General features: G+C 46.1%; 1 protein-coding gene across 14 annotated transcripts in view; it reads right to left on the bottom strand.

Moving 5' to 3' along the window:
- WIZ (WIZ zinc finger) overlaps window positions 1-21,068 on the bottom strand; it is a 64,378-nt gene that overhangs the window by 36,601 nt on the left and 6,709 nt on the right. For all 14 annotated transcript variants that reach the window (XR_015948414.1, XR_015948413.1, XR_015948415.1 and 11 more), the window contains one exon: window positions 16,802-17,262. Coding sequence is in view for 11 of the 14 variants with exons in the window: in XM_035104739.3 (XP_034960630.1) it covers window positions 16,802-17,180 (379 nt within the window). In the remaining 3 variants the exon portion in view is untranslated. The remainder of the gene's footprint in view (window positions 1-16,801; window positions 17,263-21,068) is intronic.

The raw sequence follows: 21,068 nt of genomic DNA, 5'->3' as shown, positions 1-21,068 counted from the left end.
GCCTCCCTTGCCATGATATACTTCCCTAATATTTCCTCTTATAGTTGCAATCTTTGCGAACAGTACAGAGAATTAGAAATAAATCCAGGATTTCAATGTAGGGCACTGTTTCTTCATATAACCCCCAAATTTTTCCCATCTTTGATAAAATTTCTGGTTGCTGCCCCCCCTAATTATATCTGTTAATTTCGCTAGGTCTAAATAGCTGAGTAATTTCTCCTGCCACTCACTGATTTTCGTTATTTCTTGTCTTTTCCAGTATGTAGCAATTAATATTCTTGAAGCTGCAGTTGCGTAGAGAAATATTCTTTCATCTTGCTTATTTATTCCTTCATCTAACATTACTAATAAAAAATATTCAGGATTTTTCTTTATATTATACTTCAATATTTTTTAAATTTCATCAAAGATCTGGTTCCAATAGGGTTGAATCTTTTCACATTGCCACCACATGTGCATGAACATCCCCATTTCTTTTTGGCACCTCCAACATAAATTGTTTTTTGTTTTATACACTTTGTGTATCTTGACCGGCATCAAGTACCATTTATAAAACATTTTAATCATGTTTTCCCTAATTCCTTCAGAGGCTGTGAATTTCCATGAAATTTTCCATAACCTTTCCCATTGTTCTAATTGTATCACTTTCCCCAAATTGGATGCCCATTTTATCTTCATTTCCTTTGTTATCTCATCTCTGTCCTCCCATTCGAGTAGTACATTATACATTTTGGAAATGATTTTATTATTATTTTGCAACAGATGCTCTTCTAACAGTGAGGGTTTCTCCAGAAAACCTTTTTGTAATTTATCTTTATTGAATTTACTATTTATTTGATGGAACTGAATCCAACCCGTCAAGAAATGTTTTATATCTTCATACTCTTTTAATTTGAGCTTCCCTTCCTTTTCTTCTATTAGATCTTTATATTTTCCCCACTTTCCATCTGAATTCCTCTTCTTCATTGTTATTATTTCCACCGGTGACAGCCATCTGGGGGTTTCGGGCTCTAATAGCCTTTTATGTTTCTTCCATATTTTCAACAAAGATTTGTTTATAACATGATTATTAAACCCTTTATTTACTTTTACTTTATCCTCCCCCAGATAGGCATGCCAACCGAATTTATTTTCGTGCCCCTCTAATAATTTATGGTTATCTAACATTATCCATTCTGTCAGCCAAAGGAAGCCCACCACATCATGATATAGATTTAAGTCTGCCAATGCCAAACCTCCCCTACTTTTAATATCAATCATTAACTTATATTTGATTCTTGCGGGTTTGTAATTCCAGATAAATTTGGTAATGTCTTTTTTACACTGTTTGAAGATACCAGCTTTTGATCCTAGAATTGGTAACATTTGAAATAAGAAAAGCATTTGGGGCAAAATATTCATCTTAATACATGCAATCCTACCTAAAAGTGATAACTTTAATCTACCCCACCCTTCTAATTCTTTCTTTATTTCTTTCCATTTTTTGATATAATTATCCTTAAACAAATTATTATTATTATTATTATTATTATTATTTGTAATCCAGATGCCCAGATATTTCATTTTATTCACTATCTTTAACCCCACCTCCTTTTGTAAATAGTGAGGGCATTAGATAAACTTGTGCTACATTCATTTGTAAAGTCAAGGTCACAATCCAACAGCTGTCTACAATTCTTGTTCAATGGCAGTTTACCCTGCCATTGAACACTAGTTGTCTGGTGGGGGTGGAAAGAAAAAGATTGAATTTTCCCAACTAAGAAAATGCAATACGGGGAAAATATAATTTCCCCACAGGAGTGCTATTTGAGGGAGGACATCTGGATCCTACACAACAACGAATGTAAGAAACCACTTTCAATTCACCTCCAAAAACTGGATAAGCCTTGAGATTTGAAGATTTAACAGGTCACAACATCTCTGGAATGTGCAAGTCTGGAGTTACAGAAGAAACCTACAGTATTTGCCTGGTGTTATAGGTCAGAAGTCAAGGCATTCTGAGTTAGCATCTCCTGAAAGTGTTGGCATCTCCTGAAAGTGTTGGCCTTCAAAAATACCGGTAGAAACAAGCTGGTATTTATTCTGTCTGCTGAATTAACTTTTTTCTATGAGTAGAGCTAAAATTTGGTCAAGATAATTGTTCTAAATGTCATGAAATGCATGCAAAAAAAGCTATTACTAAAAGGTCATCCAGTAGTGTAGTTGCATCACCATAAGGATTTTTAGATATATACGTCTTGTAGAAAATCAGAAATGTTTGTATTAATCAAAAATGTGCCAGATATATGCAACTAAGAGCTTTTAAAAGGGATGAGGAGATTGAGCATGACTTGCAGTGATTTTGATGGTATATTGGCTGTCTGTGTGCAGATCCAGATCATTGAGCCTGAGCTTCCACAGCCACGGCCCATAAGCATATGTTCTATGCTTATGATAGTATTTTATTCTCTTGCTAACTATGCTGTTTTAAATGCACATTTTATACTTGACTTCCTTTAGTGATGTTTTCTTTTGATTTTTCTTTTGTTATCTTTGCTGTGTTAGATGTGCATTCTGTAGTTGACCTCCTTTGCAATGTTTTATTTTGAAATCTTAAAGATAATATTTTAGTTTTCTCTTAATTATGTTGCCTTGAATGTATACTTTGATGTTTTAATGTGTTGTTAGCCGCTTTGAGTTTTTCCCCCATAAAAATATAAAGTGGTATAAACATGAAATGAATAGAAAACATCCTGGCCCTCACTGACAAGTGACAGCCAAAGAACTCACACTCCCAGCTCTGTTTCTTCCAAAGTCATAAATCAGATTGGTACATAAGCAAGGCACTGGTTACAAGGTTTAGCAGGTGCAAGGAAATTATAGCGACATGGTTAAGCACCAGCTAAGACTTTGATCCAACAAGCAATGTTCCCCTTGCATCTTCCTTTTGAACAGCAAGGTGAGCACAGTTCCTAGCACAGCAAACAGCTGGAGTCCTTGGACAGGGTAAGTAAATGGGTACCCGGATTCCTATGAGTGGGTTGGGTCTTCAAAGCTTGTCTGGGCTGGCATCTCCATGGAGGCGGAAAAGGAGTTGGCACCAGCACAGCATCTGACTTATTCTCAATCACTTCCACAGAAGGGGGAAGCTCTTCATTGACAGGAGGTGACACCAAAGGCAGCTCCACAATAGGAGAAGTCTGACGAGAGGCATCAGATACCACAGGGGTGGAACACTTCCTTGTCAACCCACTTGATATCTCCTCTGGATCCAGATGCTTACTCTTTGGATCACGGGCCTCTTCCTTGTATTATGACATTTGTTGGGAGCACGATTTTGCTTTCTCCAACCTGCTGGGACCCTCCCCGGGTCATCAAGCTCCAACTCCCCAAACTCCTTCCATCCTTTCATAGGACTGAACCATCCCCTCCATAACATCTCAGTGGAGCTCATTAAACACAAACTGTTAAAACACAGTTACGAGTGCTGCTGCATGCATTATAAATATACAACGCTATTGCAATCATGCAGTCATTCTTACTGAACTACGATTCCAGCTTGATGGGTCTACTGTTCATCTTCTCACACTGATCACAAACTTGGACGACACAGAAACCATTAGGTTTTGGAACACTGCTGTCACAGTGGCCGGAGCGGGCTACTTCAGAGTAACAACTCTACACAGCTCTGCATTTTATTCTTTTATTGGTGCTGCGTATTTACAGTGCTGAAGTCATTGCTATTTACACGGAGCTATGTGTTCAGTCGGGTTCAGAACCTCCGAATGGCTTTTGGCGCGTCTTTCTCCAACACAAAAGCCTGGGTAGACCCATCCTCTTTCCCCTCCGCTTTCTGCGCAATTCCGGAGTTGGGGGATGGGTCTCCCCCCCTTATTTGCCCCTTCCTGTCCCACCTGGGACCCTGGCTCCGCTACCTTGCCTGAGCCTCGGACACGACTTCCTGCTTCCCCACTGGAATCGGAACTCTCTCTGCTTTCCCCTGTGCTCGGGGATGGGCTTGAACTCAGGAGGGGAGGGACTTCGCGATATCCCCTGTCCCTCACATCCACCCCCCTCCCAAGCTCCCCTTCTCCCCTCCCCAGGTCCCCCCCAGGTGTCGGTGACGACTGGAAGCCTAAGAACTCAGTACTTTCCGAGCCCGTTGGTGTGAACACCTCCCCCCAGTCCTGCAAGCCCCCCCCTTCCGCCTGGGAGGACTGGAATCCCAAAAAGTCCGCGGCGTCAGAGCTGGTGGGGGTAAAAATGTGCTGCCAGTCTGCTTCTTCCTCTGACTGGGTGGATCTCGGCGACGCCCATACTTCTTCCTCTGGTTCCTCAAACTCCGCTTCCCATCCCCATGGTGAACTGCTCTCCAGTACTTCCTCCCCCTCCCCCTCCCTTTCCATGTGCCAGGGCTTGGGTCTGTGGGGAAAGAGGGCGTGAAATTCTTCCACCAAGAATTCCTCCTGTATCTGAGTGGCTGGGACCCATTGATTCTGTGACGGTGGAGCATCCTCCCATGCCATGAGGTACTCCAGGCCCCCCACCCCTCTCCGTGAATCAAGGATGGCCGTGGCCTCATTGAGTTGCTCCCTGCCTTCCCTCTCCCCCCCCTCCCTCGGGGGTTTGTTCGCTGTCTCGGAGCCTGCTGCTTTCCCTGTACGGCGACAGCAGCGATCTATGAAACACTGGATGCACCCTCATGTCCTCTGGTAGTGCCAATCTGAAGGCCACCGGATTGACCTGTTGCGTGACCGTGAAGGGGCCCAGCCGTCTGGGCGCCAGCTTTTTGCACCTCCCTCTAATGGGAAGGCCCTCCGAGGACAACCAAACCTTGTCCCCCACCCTGATGACCTCCCCTTGTCGCCTGTGGCGATCTGCCCCCTTCTTGTACGCTTCCTTGGCCCTCTCCAAGTGTTCTCGGAGCTGCTGGTGCACCGTCTCCAGTTCCTCTGCCCAATCCTCTGCCAGTGGGCCCTCCTCCTCCTCCTCCCCCTCCCTCTCCGGGAAAGATCTGAGGTCGTGCCCATAATTGGCCTTAAAGGGCGACACCCCTGTGGAGACGTGCACTGCATTATTGTAGGCAAATTCCGCCAGTGGCAGGCGATCCACCCAGTCCGTTTGTCTCTGGCTGACGTAGCATCTTAGGTACTGCTGCAGAATGGCGTTGACCCTCTCCGCCTGTCCGTTGGTCTGCGGGTGTCTCGCCGTCGATAAGCTGACCTCCACCTGCAGGAGGTTCATGAGCCGCCTCCAGAAGCTGGAAACAAATTGGCGGCCACGATCCGAAATAACCCTTGAAGGTAATCCATACAGTCTGAATACGTGGTCAACAAACAGTTTGGCTGTCTCTTCTGCAGAGACCGCCCTGGCACACGGTATAAAGTGGCACATTTTGGACATAAGGTCCACCACCACCAACACTGCGGTCTTGCCCCTGGACGCAGGCAGGTCCGTGATGAAGTCCATGGACACCACTTCCCACGGCCTGTGTGGTGTGGCTAAGGGCTCCAGCAATCCTGCTGGGGCTGCTCTGACTACCTTTGCCCGCTGGCAGGTGTCACAGCCCCGTACATAGTCTCTAACATCTTCCCGCACCCCTGGCCACCAGAAGTGTCTCATGACTAGGTGAGCGGTTTTGTCCCTTCCAAAATGACCTGCCGTCGGGTTGTCGTGCATCTGCTTGAGGACCTTACGTCTAAGCTGGGTGGTGGGCAGGTACAGTGCCCCCTTGTAGAAAAGCAGCCCCCTGCGTTCTGCAAAGTCTTTTGCCTGCTCCCTCCCCCCTCTCAGTTCTCTGAAGATGCGGGTGGCAAACTCATCAGCTGCTGTCAGTGCTGTGAGTTCTGCCTCGCTCACCACTGCTGCTCCGCAGGACCATGCTGATGGGGGGAAAATGTGCCTGGGTGCTGGTGGCAACTCCTGCTCCATGTACTCTGGTTTGCGGGAGAGGGCATCCGCCCTGACATTCTGCTCCCCCGGGATGTAGTGGATGGAGAAGTTGAAGTTCGAGAAGAACTCTGCCCACCGTATCTGCCGCTGGTTGAGCACCCTGGCTGTTCTCCAGAACTCCAGGTTCTTGTGGTCTGTGCACACCTGGATGGGGTGCTTGGCGCCCACCAGGAAGTGTCGCCAGTGCTGGAAAGCAGCGTGGATCGCAAGAAGTTCCCTATCAAACACCGTGTAGTTGCGCTCCGGCTGGGTCAGCTTCCTGGAGAAGAAGGCACAAGGTCTCCACTCTCTGTTGGCGTCCAGTTGCAACAGGATCGCTCCCAAAGCCCTGTCTGAAGCGTCTGTTTCCACGCGTAGGGGCGCATCCTGCACCACGTGGAACAGGTTTTGGTCTGAAGCGAACACCCTCTTGAGGCTTTCGAACGCTGCTTGCGCCTCTGGTGTCCACCTGAACTTCTGCTTGCCTCTCAGGCAGTCCGTGATGGGAGCCATAACACGCGAGAAGTTCTTGATGAATTTCCTGTAGAAGTTGGCGAAGCCTAGGAGGCGTTGGGCATCTTTGCGCGTCCTGGGGCTGTGCCAGTCCAGGATGGCCTGCACCTTGTCCTTGTCCATCGCCAGCCCCTTGTCTGACAGTTTGTAGCCCAGGAAGTCTACTTCCCTGGTGTGAAACTTGCACTTCTCCAGCTTCACATACAGGTGGTTCTCCTTCAGGCGCTGCAACACCTCCCTGACATCCTTCACATGTTGCACTGGGTCATTGGAATAGATAAGGATGTCATCCAGGAAGACCAAGCAGTTCTTGAAGAGGAGGGACCCCAGGACGTGGTGCATGAAGGCCTGGAAGCATGCTGAGCCCCCTTGCAACCTGAAGGGCATCACCAGATATTCAAAAGAGCCCAGAGGCGTGAACATCGTGGTTTTCCACTCATCGCCTTCCCGGATCCTGATCAAGTTGTACGCCCCCCTCAGGTCTAGCTTGGTGAAAATCTTGCCCCTGCGTGCCGCTGTCAGGAGATCGTCCACTCTGGGCATGGGGAAAGCCACTGGCTCTGTCACTGAATTGAGCCGTCTAAAATCCACCACAAGACGGCGCTGTTGCGTGTCTTTCTTGTCCACCCAGAAGACCGGGCTGCCCCCTGCTGCCTTGCTTTCTCTGATGAACCCCCGTTTGAGGTTCTTGTCTATAAACGCACGCAGATCCTCCAGTTCCTGATCTGACATGGCGTACAGCTTGGCTGGGGGTATCGTTGCCCCTGGCACCAGGTTGATCTGGCAGTCAAAAGACCTGTGTGGGGGTAGGTGGTCGGACTCCGCTTCGCTGAAGACCTCCTGCAGGTCCCAGTATGGTTTGGGTATCGCCTCACCCCCCTTGACGTGCATGGTGGCCACCGTGGCTATCGGAGGCCCCTCCCCTGGTTGGTGCTGCATGCAATGTTCCAGACAAAAGTCCGACCCAAACGTGATGCATCTCTGGTGCCAACTGATGGAGGGGTCGTGGTGCGCCAGCCAGCTCATGCCCAAGACGATGGGGGGGTCTGAGATGGTGGTGACGTTGAATGCCAGTGTCTCTGAGTGCCTTCCCACCGTCATTCTCATGGGGGGGGTTTGATGAGTGATGGCCCCTCCCAGCAACTCCCTGCCGTCAATGGTGGCTACGTGCAGGGGAAAGTCCAGCTGCAGAAGCTGGATCTGGTGCTCTTCTGCAAAGTTTCTCGAGAAGAAGTTGGCTGATGCACCACTGTCAATTAAGGCGAGGACCGTCAGGGGATAGCCATTTGGGAGCGTTAGCGTCACTTCTAGAACCACTCCTGCTCTGGGAGGGGTGGGCTGGCTCTGCTCCGCGCTGTGCGGGTGGGCGGGCTGGGGCTGTTGTCTGCTGACTGCGCCTGGCTGCTGCCCCTTGTCTCCTGCAACCAGGCTTTCCCGTTTCCCTGCTGTGGTGCTGCGTCAGTGGGGGAGGGCACAACTGTTCCCGCCTTTCCTTGCCACTCTCTGCGATGTGGGCAGTCTCTGACGAGATGCTGGGGGGAGTTGCAGAGAAAGCAATTCCCGCCCCTTCCCTCCTTGCGTCTTGTCGCCGCTGGGGTTTGAAAAGCCCGCGCGCGCGCTATCAATTTGCATGGGTTCCTGGTCCTGGCTGGCCCCAGGCGTGGCTTGGAAGGGTTGTTGGGGGAGTGGCTTCTCCTGCGACCGTGGGAACCAAGCCCGCTTTGCGCGCGTTGCTTGCTTGTCGTTCCACCGGGATTCCTGTCTCACCCCCACCGCCAGAGCCGCTTTGCTCAGCTGATCCATATTACTGGGCTTTGGACCTCTCGAGAGCTCATCTTTCACATCCTCATTCAACCCCAGGTAGAACGCCGCTTCCATCGGAGGCGAGTGCAGTTCCCACCCCAGTCTGTGCACTAGCATGGTGAATCTCGCCCAATATTCGCGAACTGTCATTGTTCTTTGCCTTAAATTATGCAGTTCCTCCTTGGTCTGGTCCATATGGCTATCGGACGCATACATAGTTTTTAAAGCCTCTAGAAATAGTTTGACATTCTTCATGCAAGGATTTTTTGTCGCGATTAACGGTCTTAGCCACTCCCTGGCTGCCCCTGTAAGGTGTTCCACAATAAACGCTACCCTGTGCTCATCATCAGGGAACTCATCATGGTGCAGCTCAAGAGCATACACGATCTCAGTCTCAAAGCCATGATATTCCCTCGGGTCTCCATTGAACTTGCTTACTAGGGTCCCCGCTCTCCTTCCTGGCAGCACTTGGAGTTGGGGGGCCCCTCCCGCCTTGTTTTTCTCGGCATCCAACTTGTTTTGGAGCTCTACCGCCACCGCCCTTAATTGCTGCTCTTTTTCCTGAAGCGCTCTCACCTGTTCCGCAAGTTGTAGCCTGTCCTCCTGGACCTTCTTGGTTTCTTCTTTAGCTGCCTTTAATTCCCCCTGTGCCTGCAGCGCCAGTTGCTGCAGGTCCTGTTGGGCTTTCTCCGCGATCTGCCGCCATTTCTCCGCCTCTGACGCACTCATCCCGGCAACTCCAAAGTAGCCCCAAAAAAGATTCGGAGGTTGCTCTCACAGTGGCCGGAGCAGGCTACTTCAGAGTAACGACTCTACACAGCTCTGCATTTTATTCTTTTATTGGTGCTGCGTATTTACAGTGCTGAAGTCATTGCTATTTACACGGAGCTATGTGTTCAGTCGGGTTCAGAACCTCCGAATGGCTTTTGGCGCGTCTTTCTCCAACACAAAAGCCTGGGTAGACCCATCCTCTTTCCCCTCCGCTTTCTGCGCAATTCCGGAGTTGGGGGGATGGGTCTCCCCCCCTTATTTGCCCCTTCCTGTCCCACCTGGGACCCTGGCTCCGCTACCTTGCCTGAGCCTCAGACACGACTTCCTGCTTCCCCACTGGAATCGGAACTCTCTCTGCTTTCCCCTGTGCTCGGGGATGGGCTTGAACTCAGGAGGGGAGGGACTTCGCGATATCCCCTGTCCCTCACAACTGCACTAATCAATTGCAAGCTTAAATGTTTTATCATCTTTTGGTGGGGCTCCCAACCATTCATAATCAAGGCACGTCAAAACCACAAGTCCATTTCCAGGAGCTTCTGTGGTGCACTTATGAGACATTGCTATGACCCCAATGAAAACACCACCACCACAATAGTGCCAGATATGGAGTACTGTAAGTGTGTGGGCAAACTGAACAACCAGATGCACAAATAATTAGTAACATCACTTCTATCCGCTGTCTCAGCCCACAGATCTCAAACTCCCTCGCTGTTGGTTTTACAAAGCCTGTAAGATTTCAGAAATGGATCTGAAGATGTGGCCTAAATGTGAGGGGGCAGTTGCTTCACATTCTGGACCCCTGAGAATGCTTGCTTCAACATTCGTTGGTCACCAACTTCAAGTGAACATTTTGGTGATTTTTGGCATCCAGAGCTCTCTCCATTTCCTGCTGCTCCACAGTCAAAGAGCACATCCTTTGTCAGATTTAAAACTTAAGCATAACAAACTCAGAAACATAATGGCAAGTTCCTCACAGAAGGAAGCTACAGATACAGCCGCTCAGAAGAAAGAGCTGTGAGTTTATGAAAGAGACCTTTGTGCGCTGACAGTCAGAGTCTTTAAGAGGCTGGCAGATCTGAAGCAGACTCAGTGTGACATCAGGATAAAAGCAAAAAAAGTTCTTTCAGGCAGCAGAACACATATTATAAGACCACTCTTTTCACTTCAGCAAGGTAACCTGAATACCTCCCTCACCATCAGACGGCAACTGAGACACTTCTACTTTCACCTTACTCCCACTGAGATAGTGTTTTAGAGGAGCAGATTTGCCACCAGTTTCTACAAGTCATTTCCTATGTTATTTGGGGGAAATGTGCAATCCAACCCTGGATCAGTATTGTTCACATTTGTCTGCCAACATAACAACAACTGTTTTAAATGACTCCCAAAGCTTTTACAAAATGAGCCTGGAGGGAGCCATCTCACGGCATCTTGTACTTTCCAAGTATTTGTCTGAAATTAACTGGAGCAGAGGTGGCCACTCAACTGAATGACCATTTGAGTCTATAGAAAGGAAAAGCTGAGCCAAAATCTTTACTCTCCATCAACCTAGGGTGGAGGTGGTCAGAGGATATCAAATCTACAGTAAATAGAACACAAATATTGCAGTCAGGATAAGTCAAGAAAATCAAGCACAAGTCCATTATTGCTGACAATATTTGGGGGTTTAAACACAACTAAAATTATGGTAGGTAGTGGTGCTACACAAGGAGAAGTGGGAAATCATTTTATTTTGGTATTTGCATCCTGCTTTTTCAAGGCAAAACCCCTACACAAAGTGGCTTGCCAATAAATGCATATGGCATCGACCACAAAATTTCATTTTAAAGGATATGGGGATAGACAATTTGTTTGATCTTATTAGTTATTTGCGTAACCCATGGTGGATAGGGAACTGCAGCCAGGAAGTGAGGTAACATTCCCTTTGGATTGTAATGAATTTTCAACCAGAGGGATATTGCTTGCTCCCAGACTTTTAATTTCACTCTGGGAAGTCCTGCCTCTTGCCTTAACACTGCATTAACACCTATGCAGTAGAAATCTCCAGTCTGCCTAAACTGCCATAAGGGAACTTCATAAGGGTGCTTCCAGACACCCTTCATGGGCCATGAATATCACAAATTGATTATTGGCAATATTTTAAAATAAATAAATGTTGGATTTATTCAGAAAGGGTAAATCCGGATTACATGGGTGGGGGAAAATATGGGCTGGCATTTTGTTATCAATGACATCATAACAAATTATCTCTGAAGCTGAAGGGGCTTTCAATAGATTTTTTTTAAAAAATATGTTTTTCTATACTGCTTAATTGCCAGAGTTTGTGGTATGGCATGGATGCCTGCTGTTCAAAGAAGAGCTGGGGAAACAAAAATGCCACTGGCCACATCCCTAAAGTAGTTCTTTGGATCCCAGCCTATGCAAACTGAACAAATTTGTATTTATTTTCTTGCTTTGGGTTTTATTCTGACACTGGTATATCTGGTGAGAGACATGAAGCTATATATAGCAGAGGCATTCTGTGTCCACAGGAAGTGCTGTTTAATCTCTTTCTGGCTCCAGAAATTTCAGATATTGCTCACACACATTTTCAAGCCTATCTTTGCAGTCTTAAGGGCTAGAAACTTGCATGAAAGGAAAGAAATGACAACATGAATATGCAATATGCTAGCTTGTGCGTTCAATGTAAAAACCCTATCTTTCTGTGCTGCTGCAGCATCACAATACTGTCCACCCCCTTTAAAAAACCCCGCGTAGACTTGGCATCAGATACCAGCTATCTGTATGCCTCTTAAGAGGCCAAATTTTCATTTTTGCAGACCACAGTTCGAAACAGACAGGAACCTAAGTTGGAAACTGGTTGATAATTATGAAAGTCATTTAGAAATCAGTACTATGTTCCTCTTCTCAGTCCTAAATTTTCTTATACCTAATGCATGTGGAAGATTCCTTTCTGAGATGTAGATTAGTTTTCACGAGGCCACTTGGGATTTGTAATACACTGCCTAGGCAACTATGGAGCGCTCTCTTTCCTTCCTTGCAAGTTGCGTGTGATGCCACTTTGTCCCTTATTAGTTGTTGCTCCATGTTTGTAAGCATGGGGCAGAGGCAAGAAGATGGGGCAGTGGTTGGAGCACTGGCATAGGCAGCAACACTTTTACATGGGAGATGAGTGGTGGATGCTGTTCAGAAGGAGACCCCTCTTTTCCCCACTGGCCACCTTCATTTCCCCACCCAATCTTGCAAGTGGAGCCAGATCCAGGTCAGCAATTTTTCTGGCAGAAGTGGAAATCGCAGGGCAGGGGCAGGACTGGTTGATGGAGACTGAGAAGAGAGTGAGGTCTCTGCTATGGTGGGGCAGGGGCAGAGGTTCACTCCAGGGACCGAATAATAGGTGGTTGTATTAAAGTTAGAGTGTGCTTGTCTTAGTTAAATGAGAGCTTCTGCGAGAAACAAGCTTGTGTGAGACACACATGTTAAATGAGGAGGGGGATGAGTGACTGCTCAGTCCTGTTGAATGTAACCATCCAGAAAAGTGTAGGATTAGGGTTTTTAAAATCACTACATTTCCTATCCCCAACACAACAGCCAGGCTTGTGATGTGTTTTTTTCTAAATGTTTACATGATGCATACAGCCCAAAGGAGGACATGTGAGTTATTTTATCTGGAAAATTCCTAGCTAAATTGATTGCTTGTGTAAAGACTTCAGAGCCCACAGTATTGCTCAGAAAATTATAGCCTTTTTTAAGAGTTTCTAAATTTTGAGAATCAATGCACCACCCACCGACCTTTTGGAGTGCTTCGTTCAAGAAACAGAGACAGAAATCATATTATATAGATGCATATGCTTGTAAATTTATTAATTTTAATTACGAGCAGAAACCCTTATTTAGGGGCAGGGCATTTTGCCAAAGAAGCTACCCAGTTCCCAAAATATTTGCTGGTTTTGATATACTAGTGAGAGAACAAGATCAGGTTTTTCTACACCCTCTCAACAAAAGCTTAGAAATTGCTACTGAAAGCAGGCTACAATTCTACAGAATTACTTCATCCAGAGATGGTGGTAATAAAGACACAGAGAATAGGGGACAAAATGACCAGGCCCATCACTGGAGAGAAAAGGGGAAAATAAATAGGCTTGCCATACATCCGGAAAATTCCGGACATGCCTGGAAATCGGACACCCAAAATGGCGTCTGGGACAATTTTGGGGTTTTTTTCCTGGGGTTTCTTTGCGGGGCACATGGCAAGGGCTCCAGTTGCCCATGGTGCTGCTGCTGTTGGCACTGCCCGTTGCTTCTCTTGTTTGGCTGTGCGTGGCTGCCCTGTCAGGGAACTGCTTCTCTGAGGCATGGGTGGCGCACTAGACGTCAGTGGCACAGTGGGCTCTTGCCGTGGCCACAGTGCCAGCACCTTACGCGCATTTCCCAGGGGCCTGGACCCACCGTTTACGTCTCCAAGCCTGCCCACCTGGCCACAAGGTGCGAGCGCTCCTCCCAACAACTCCCACTGTCTCCTGCAGGTAAAAAGGTGGCAACACAGGCTCATGTGCAAGTGAAGCAATGGCCAGGCGTGCCCGCTGAGGGAAGCGGGAAGGCAGGGAATCCAGGGCGGGTATTGGGGGGGTGTCCAGATTTTTACGTTTTGAAATATGGCAAGCCTAAAAATAAAAGGTAATGAAACTAAAAGCTGAATGCTACAAACCTTTGTGTGACCCAGCTCAGTGCATATGCTGCCACCTGTATGGAGTGCTGAAGTTTCTTACCTTACTCCAAAGCCCTAGCAGTTAACCCCACAGCATGCCCAGCAGATTTACTGAGCAGTCAAAGCAAAAGCAATAATGACCAGGCAAACCTGCATCTTGCAGGCCACCAAATACTCAGTAGTTAAGCTGCCTTATTTTGCCAGTGACCATTCCCTTCCTAGAACTGTTCTTCTGGAGGGTTCACATCATACTTGCTATTTTGTTTAAGCACACCTGTTCCTTGAACACAACTGGCCTACTATTTTCTTCTCCAATGCCCAACTCATCTAATGTGTTCAGATTAATTCTCATCTGTCATAACTGAGATACCATCCATGACAGACATCTGTTATAACTGAAATACCAGGACGGCAGTCAGTGGTGTAGTGGAGCAAGGACAAAAACACTGCCACATGTCACAGCAGGGATGACAATATCATCTCCTGGGGCACTATCTGTCAATCCTCTGCATGCCAAATAAATACACTCTAGTCTTCTCAGAAACTAAGAAACTAAGCATAGAAAGAGGTAGGTTGTATTAGCACAAACATCTAAGGGTTAAGCTGCCATGTTTATTTTGGAAAATTCCGAAATCCCTTTATTATGGGCAACTGGTGGGTCATAAAATAGCAAGGAACCTTCCGAGTCCAGCAGAGATTGTCATAAGACTGGAGGGTGGTTACGAGTAAAAAGCTAGCTTGGAATTGACGTCAGCATTGGTTATAGGGACTGTCGTGAAGGGATTGCATTTACCACTACAACACTGATGGCAGTACTGACTATTATCGGGACCTTGGCAATATTTATCCCTGAAAGGAACCTATGAACATGGCAAACCCCTACAAACAAATGCCAGTGGTGCTGTTGAGAAAAGAGCAGGCCACAGCACCAGCCATGTCAAAGCTAGTTATTACTTCTGTATAGCACAGGGGTCAGCAAACTTTTTCAGCAGGGGGCCGGCCCACTGTCCCTCGGACCTTGTGGGGGGCCGGACTATATTTTGGAAAAAAAATATGAATGAATTCCTATGCCCCACAAATAACCCAGAGATGCATTTTAAATAAAAGAACACATTCTACTCATGTAAAAACACGCTGATTCCCGGACCGTCTGCGGGCCAGATTTAGAAGGCAATTGGGCTGCCCCTGGGCCTTAGTTTGGGAACCCCTGGTATAGCACAAGAAGATGATATAAAACTCAAGTGTCAAAAACAGAATGTCCTGTGCAGGGGTGACCCACTCCTAACCCATAGGACTGACTGCACCCCCCCAAAAAAAATCCACCCCCAAGAGCAAACCACAGCACAGGGGGGAATAGATACAGTGCTGAGGTAAGGCTGTTATTTCATGCTATACATATTTCTCTGTCCTCCTTCATTACTAATAGAAACAAAACAAGCTAGGTAACTAAGAATACACGGGATGCAGGTGGTGCTGTGGGTTAAACCACAGAGCCTAGGGCTTGCCGATCAGAAGGTTGGCAGTTCAAATCCCTGCAACGGGGTGAGCTCCCATTGCTCAGTCCCAGCTCCTGCCAACCTAGCAGTTTGAAAGCACGTCAAAGTGCAAGTACCAGTAGATAAATAGGTACCACTACAGCGGGAAGGTAAACGGTGTTTCCGTGCACTGCCCTGGTTCGCCAGAAGCGGCTTTGTCATGCTGGCCACATGACCTGGAAGCTGTACGCCGGCTCCCTCGGCCAATAACGTGAGATGAGCGCCGCAACCCCAGAGTCGGTCCCAACTTGACCTAATGGTCAGGGGTACCTTTACCTTAACCTTTTTAGCCAAGAATAAGCCAACACCACCAAATTTGTGAATTTCATACAAGTTGTAGAATTCAGCTTTCCTTGGCATACAATACAAGGAACATTTGAGCAGAGTTTTGATTTTAAGCACTTCAAAAGTACAGATGGGTACCCAGCCTCCAACAAACTCAATGATTTACAAAACAGCAGGCGCAGTGGATGTCAAGGCGTTATGCTGCTCATCAGTAACAACATTCAGCGAATGCCTCTGACACATTCCGCACTGTGGTCACAACAGCAATTCATGGCACTCTCTGGGGGAAATGCTGTGTTTACAGAGTCACGTTTACTTACTGTACAGTATGTTTGTTCTTCGTAAGTAAGTGCTTCAAAAGTCTAAGGTCTTCTAAAAAATGAACTCTACAGTCGGAATGAGAGCAGATCCTCCTGCATTCCTGTGGAACTACAGAAGTGTTCGATGTCACCTCAGCGTATTCCTATGTTGCGCACGTGTCTCATAAACAAAGAACAACACAAACTGCAGCAGAGGAAAATGGCAAATCAGCCATTTGTAGCAGAGGGGAAAGGGGCAAAGCTCAGGAGGAGCAGAAAGCATTGCACCTGTTGCAGCCTTCTCATAGTCTCAATTACATACATGGGATAAGGACAATTTCTGTTGTATGTACTTCTTTAAACATTTGTCTTTCACAGTTTTCCTTGGAATGTACCACTGCACAATGCTACAGGCTATTACCTTAAATAGACATAAAGAGGACTGTCAGTTAAAACATGCATGCCCAAACAGCTAAACAGCAAAACAGCCATTTTTACTTGCACAGTTGGCATACAAAGTCAAAGGATACTATTAGCGTCACAGCTTTGGCAAACCTAGGATATAAATACTTCAGAGTATTAGTCTGCATAAAACAGTTATTGGCTTTCTACCATGCACCGCTTAAATTCAGACCCCTGTCTGTGGTGCTGAACTCACAAGCTACAACTAGGCTACTGAACTCTTGAGATCCATTTTGATCCTCTTCCTATATGTCACAAGCAAACATACTACATGCCACTTCACACATTGCACTGAAGGAAGTGCACAGTCTTCTACTTGGATGCAATTAGTCACAGCAACAGAACCATATCGCAGTGGCTTCAGACGATTCTCTAGGCTGACATTTCTTCACTTTCATCTCAGAGGCCTGCCTGGCCTCTACCTTTTATCTACTTTGAAAGAAACAAACCTATAAAAGTTGTTTTGCTTTTGTTTGTTTTTTAAGAATGGGGCTGTCATTACAATGCACTGGACTTACCAGTCACTTTACAGGCTTCCAAAGCAGCATCTGGCTGTTGATGAGTAAATGGTATAAAAAAGCTGGACTCCTCTTTACGGTTACACATCTCATCTGTCACTTTTCCCTCTCTACTCATCGCTTCTAGTTGCTCTGAAGAACCAGGGACAGTCTTCGTGAGAACAATCCCCCCTTCCTTTGATGCCCCCAGCAATGCCACACTTTCCAGAGATGTTTTTGCATCTTTAATAAAGGCAGTTATTCTTTCTTCACCTTGAGGGCACTCAAGGGCAGCAAAATCCTCTTTTTTTGACACCAGGGACATTGGCGCAGTATTTTCTCCATCATCCTTGTGCTCTTTCTGCTGTTCTGATAAAGTGGAGGGAATAGCTTTCTCCATTCCTTGTGGATTTCACCGTGTCAATTTGACAAACCAAACATCAAGGCTTTGGGTGGATTTGCATCAATTACTGCCAGACAACCTATAATAAAAAAGTGACAAAATGTTCAAAAGACTGAATTTCACACAAGCCCTTTTCAGACATTTTGGTTAAGATGCAGTACACTTAACAGCTTCTGAATTTATATAACAAATGCTTCAAAAATTGTAGCTAAGGCCTAACAACAGCTCAAATTTCTGGTGTGGAGCACAGCAATTCCTATTTTAACAGGCTAGCATGCTACAAGAAAATGAAAAATATGAAAAATGAAAAACATATTAACCTCAACTTCACTGTTGGACAGAGGGTGGCCAACCTGCAGCATGTGAAACAGGTAGTAGTAGGTTGTAGCATGCCCAGACTGGACAGGAAGGCTGGTAGGTCTGGCCATGACCCAGTAACGTCTGAATTAGTCCTGCAGTGCCAGCTCAGTCCCTGACTAATCAGACTAGAAGCCACTATAACCTCTGTGGCGGATTGCAAACTTGTGGGCCTCCAAATGTGGTTTGTCTATAGATCTCCTCATTTCTGACCACTGACCGTGATGGCTGGGGGTGATGGAGCCTGAGCATCATATGGAAGCCAGAAGAAGAAGAAGAAGAAGAAGAAGAAGAAGAAGAAGAAGAAGAAGAAGAAGAAGAAGAAGAAGAAGAAGAAGAAGAAGGAGAAGAAGAAGAAGAGGAGGAGGAGGAGGAGGAGGAGGAGGAGGAGGAGGAGGAGGAGGAAGAGGAGGAGGAGTTTGGATTTGATATCCCACTTTATCACTACCCTAAGGAGTCTCAAAGCAGCTAACAATCTCCTTCCCCTTCCTTCCCAACAACAAACACTCTGTGAGGTGAGTGGGGCTGAGAGACTTCAAAGAAGTGTGACTAGCCCAAGGTCACCCAGCAGCTGCATGTGGAGGAGCCGAGATGCGAACCCGGTTCACCAGATTACGAGTCTACCGCTCTTAACCACTACACCACACTGGCTCTACAGTGTTTCTCACACCAATTCTAAGTGGTATTATATCATGCTTTGGGCTTTCTCTTTATTTGGCAACAGTGGCTATTAGCCATAATTGCCATGTTCTACCTCCACTGCCAAGAGGCAGTATGCTTTGAATGTCAGTTGTTGTGAAGAATGTCAGTTGTTGTGAACCACCGGTGGGGAGAGTGCTACTGGACTCAGGTCCTGAGTCTAAACCTCCCAGAATAGGCCCCTGTGTTTGGCCAGAGTGCTGAACTAGGTGGTCCTTTGGCTTGATCTAGCTGATCTCTAATGTTCTTATTATCATAATCAAAAGAGTCATAGGGTGTTGTTGTTTTCTACAACTGACTAGCATGACTATCCCTCTGGAACTTGCCAGGAAGATTGTCCACAATGAATTATCTAGTTTGGGATTTAAGAGTAGGCCCATACCTTCACTATAAAATAACAGTGGGATGAGCTCTATAGACTTGTCCACATCCTTAATGAAAAGTGTGTCTTAACCACATTTCAGCCATTGCCAAGATGCTTCTGAATGGGAACTTGAGGCACTAATAGTGCTGCAGCACAAGCATTAAATTGTACCACTGCAATCTATGCTCACAAATCAAGTTATCTCCTCAGAGGAGAATGGTTGCATTGAGTGCAAGTGAAAACAAGGAAGGGTAACTGTATGACACTAATGTTCACCAGGTCCACAGGGATACCCTACTTCCCTTACAACAGTTTCCTTTGATCTTGGCTGTTGGACTACAACTCCCACCAACCCTGACGGGAGTTGTAGTCCAACAACATCTGGGGACCTCAGTTTAGAGAACACTGCCTTAAACGACACCTGATAGGATCCACAGTTCAACAGCTGTAATGGGATGCAAGGGCAAAGCATTCCACATAAATAAGCAAAAGACATTACCATCATGGGGTGGCGGGAAAGAGAGGAATCTGCTGAATTGTGGGCTGGTCTGCAACAATGAAGCCAACTCAGATCAGCATCAACAGAAATAGTATTTCACAGCATATTGATGCAATCCACCTTTGGTATATCATAATTCAAGGGATGTGCTCTTGGGAATTTTCTTTTACCTTCCTCCGTATACTCATAATGACTATGCCTACACACAGGATTTACACTGTTTGTTATCGAATTATGTGAAATCTTCTGTTTTCCAGCCAGCTACTATGCCATTTCTTATCAACCCTTCTCTTTCTAGTTTCAGGCCAACAGAACTGAGCTAAACCCTCATAAAACAAATTTTAAAGCAAGACATAATGGAGTTCGTTGTGGGTTCAGGCAATTCCTTCTAACTGGCACTGTCACATTGAGCAAAATAATATGCTGAAACCAATTTCATACACAGCAAGAAATACAGAACTCATTAATGCACTTTAGACATGTCCTATTAGTTTAACTATGTTTATATATTTGTTAGCAAGAACCCCTATTTATTTCAGAGATCCCAATTAATTCTCGGCACAGAGACCACCTTTCTTCTATAACTGGCTGTGTATATATTATCTCTCACACACATCCACTACATGCTCTTGTCACTGGGCCCCTCTTACTAGTCCTATCTCTTCAACTACCCCACACCCTGACCAGATAAACTAGCTACCAGTGAGACACAAATTATTTTCGTCCAAATTTATCAGTTCCATTGTCATTTTACATTGAAACTGACTGGGGAGAACACATGCCATGAACATACAACTTCCTCTCTATAAAACTTTAACTTCAAAATCCAACTTTCCTCAGCAATTAATATGAAATATACTACCACATACACACAATCCTCAGGTAAAGGACACATAACAAGACAATGTCAATGAATCACAGTATTTGGGAATCTACTGTTAACAGCCCAGTCCATTTCATGTTTATATGGGACCCAACAGCCCTGCTAGCAGTAGGAAGTGTGTCTGTCTATCTGCTGTCTGTATCTTTCCCATTCCCCCAGCAGCCCCTCTCCTTTTCCTTCCCCAACCCTTCAGTGGAGGGCACAAGGTGCTGCAGGGGGAAATCAGCAAAGGTTACCTCTCATCCACCTGCAAGAGAGTCTCATGAGCAGAACTCTAATCACAGGATGATCCTACCAGTAGAAGGGAACTCCTCCGTATTCAAGCCATTGGGTTCACTGCGACTTACTTACAGGTAAACGGGCCTCAGGCTGAAAGCCCATACTCACTTATCCAGGAGCAAGCTCCTTTGAAACAGGATTTGTACTTCTAAGTAGACATTGCATACAGTGGCAGCTAAGAATTCTATACAGACTTTTTTCTCAGGCTTCCCAATACTCAGAGAGAGCCCCCCCCCCCAAAAAGAAATTACACTTACGGTAATGAAACTGAGAAAGAATTTTAGATTAAAATTCAAGCTGGAAAGTTAGCAATGGAAAGGAAGTGACCACAGTATACTTCGAAAGCTTAAACCCCTAATCAGAAAGTACTAACAATTACAAAACAAAACCAATTCATCAGTCAGAGATCTATCTTCATTTAAGAATATTTTAGCAGAGCAACATAAGAGGCCCTTACATGTTGCCTGGTCCACAGGCATCATGTTATTATCTTATTGGCTACTTCTATCGAGCTCAGATTTGTTCTCTTTATACTGTACTAGCTAGAATCTAGAACCAAGATGCAGAATGTCCATTTGGAACCTCAAGAAGTGCTGTAACTTAGCAGTGAGCACTGAAGAGTGTGCACCGACCAGTGCAAGCAACAGAGCAACAAATGTAGTTACCACTAGGAGGAGATAGATGCCCAAAAGTGGTGATAAGTGAGGCTATGGCAATCTAAGTAAACGCATGTGGCTGGTGCATGAGAGGTGCAAGATAAAATACAGGAGACAACAGCTTAGCAAGTCTTTCTCCTCAAGGTGA

The sequence above is a fragment of the Zootoca vivipara genome, chromosome 2, assembly GCF_965207765.1.
Source record: "Zootoca vivipara chromosome 2, rZooViv2.hap1.1, whole genome shotgun sequence".
Taxonomy (NCBI): Eukaryota; Metazoa; Chordata; class Lepidosauria; order Squamata; family Lacertidae; genus Zootoca; species Zootoca vivipara.
This window is presented reverse-complemented; position numbering and strand designations above follow the sequence as displayed.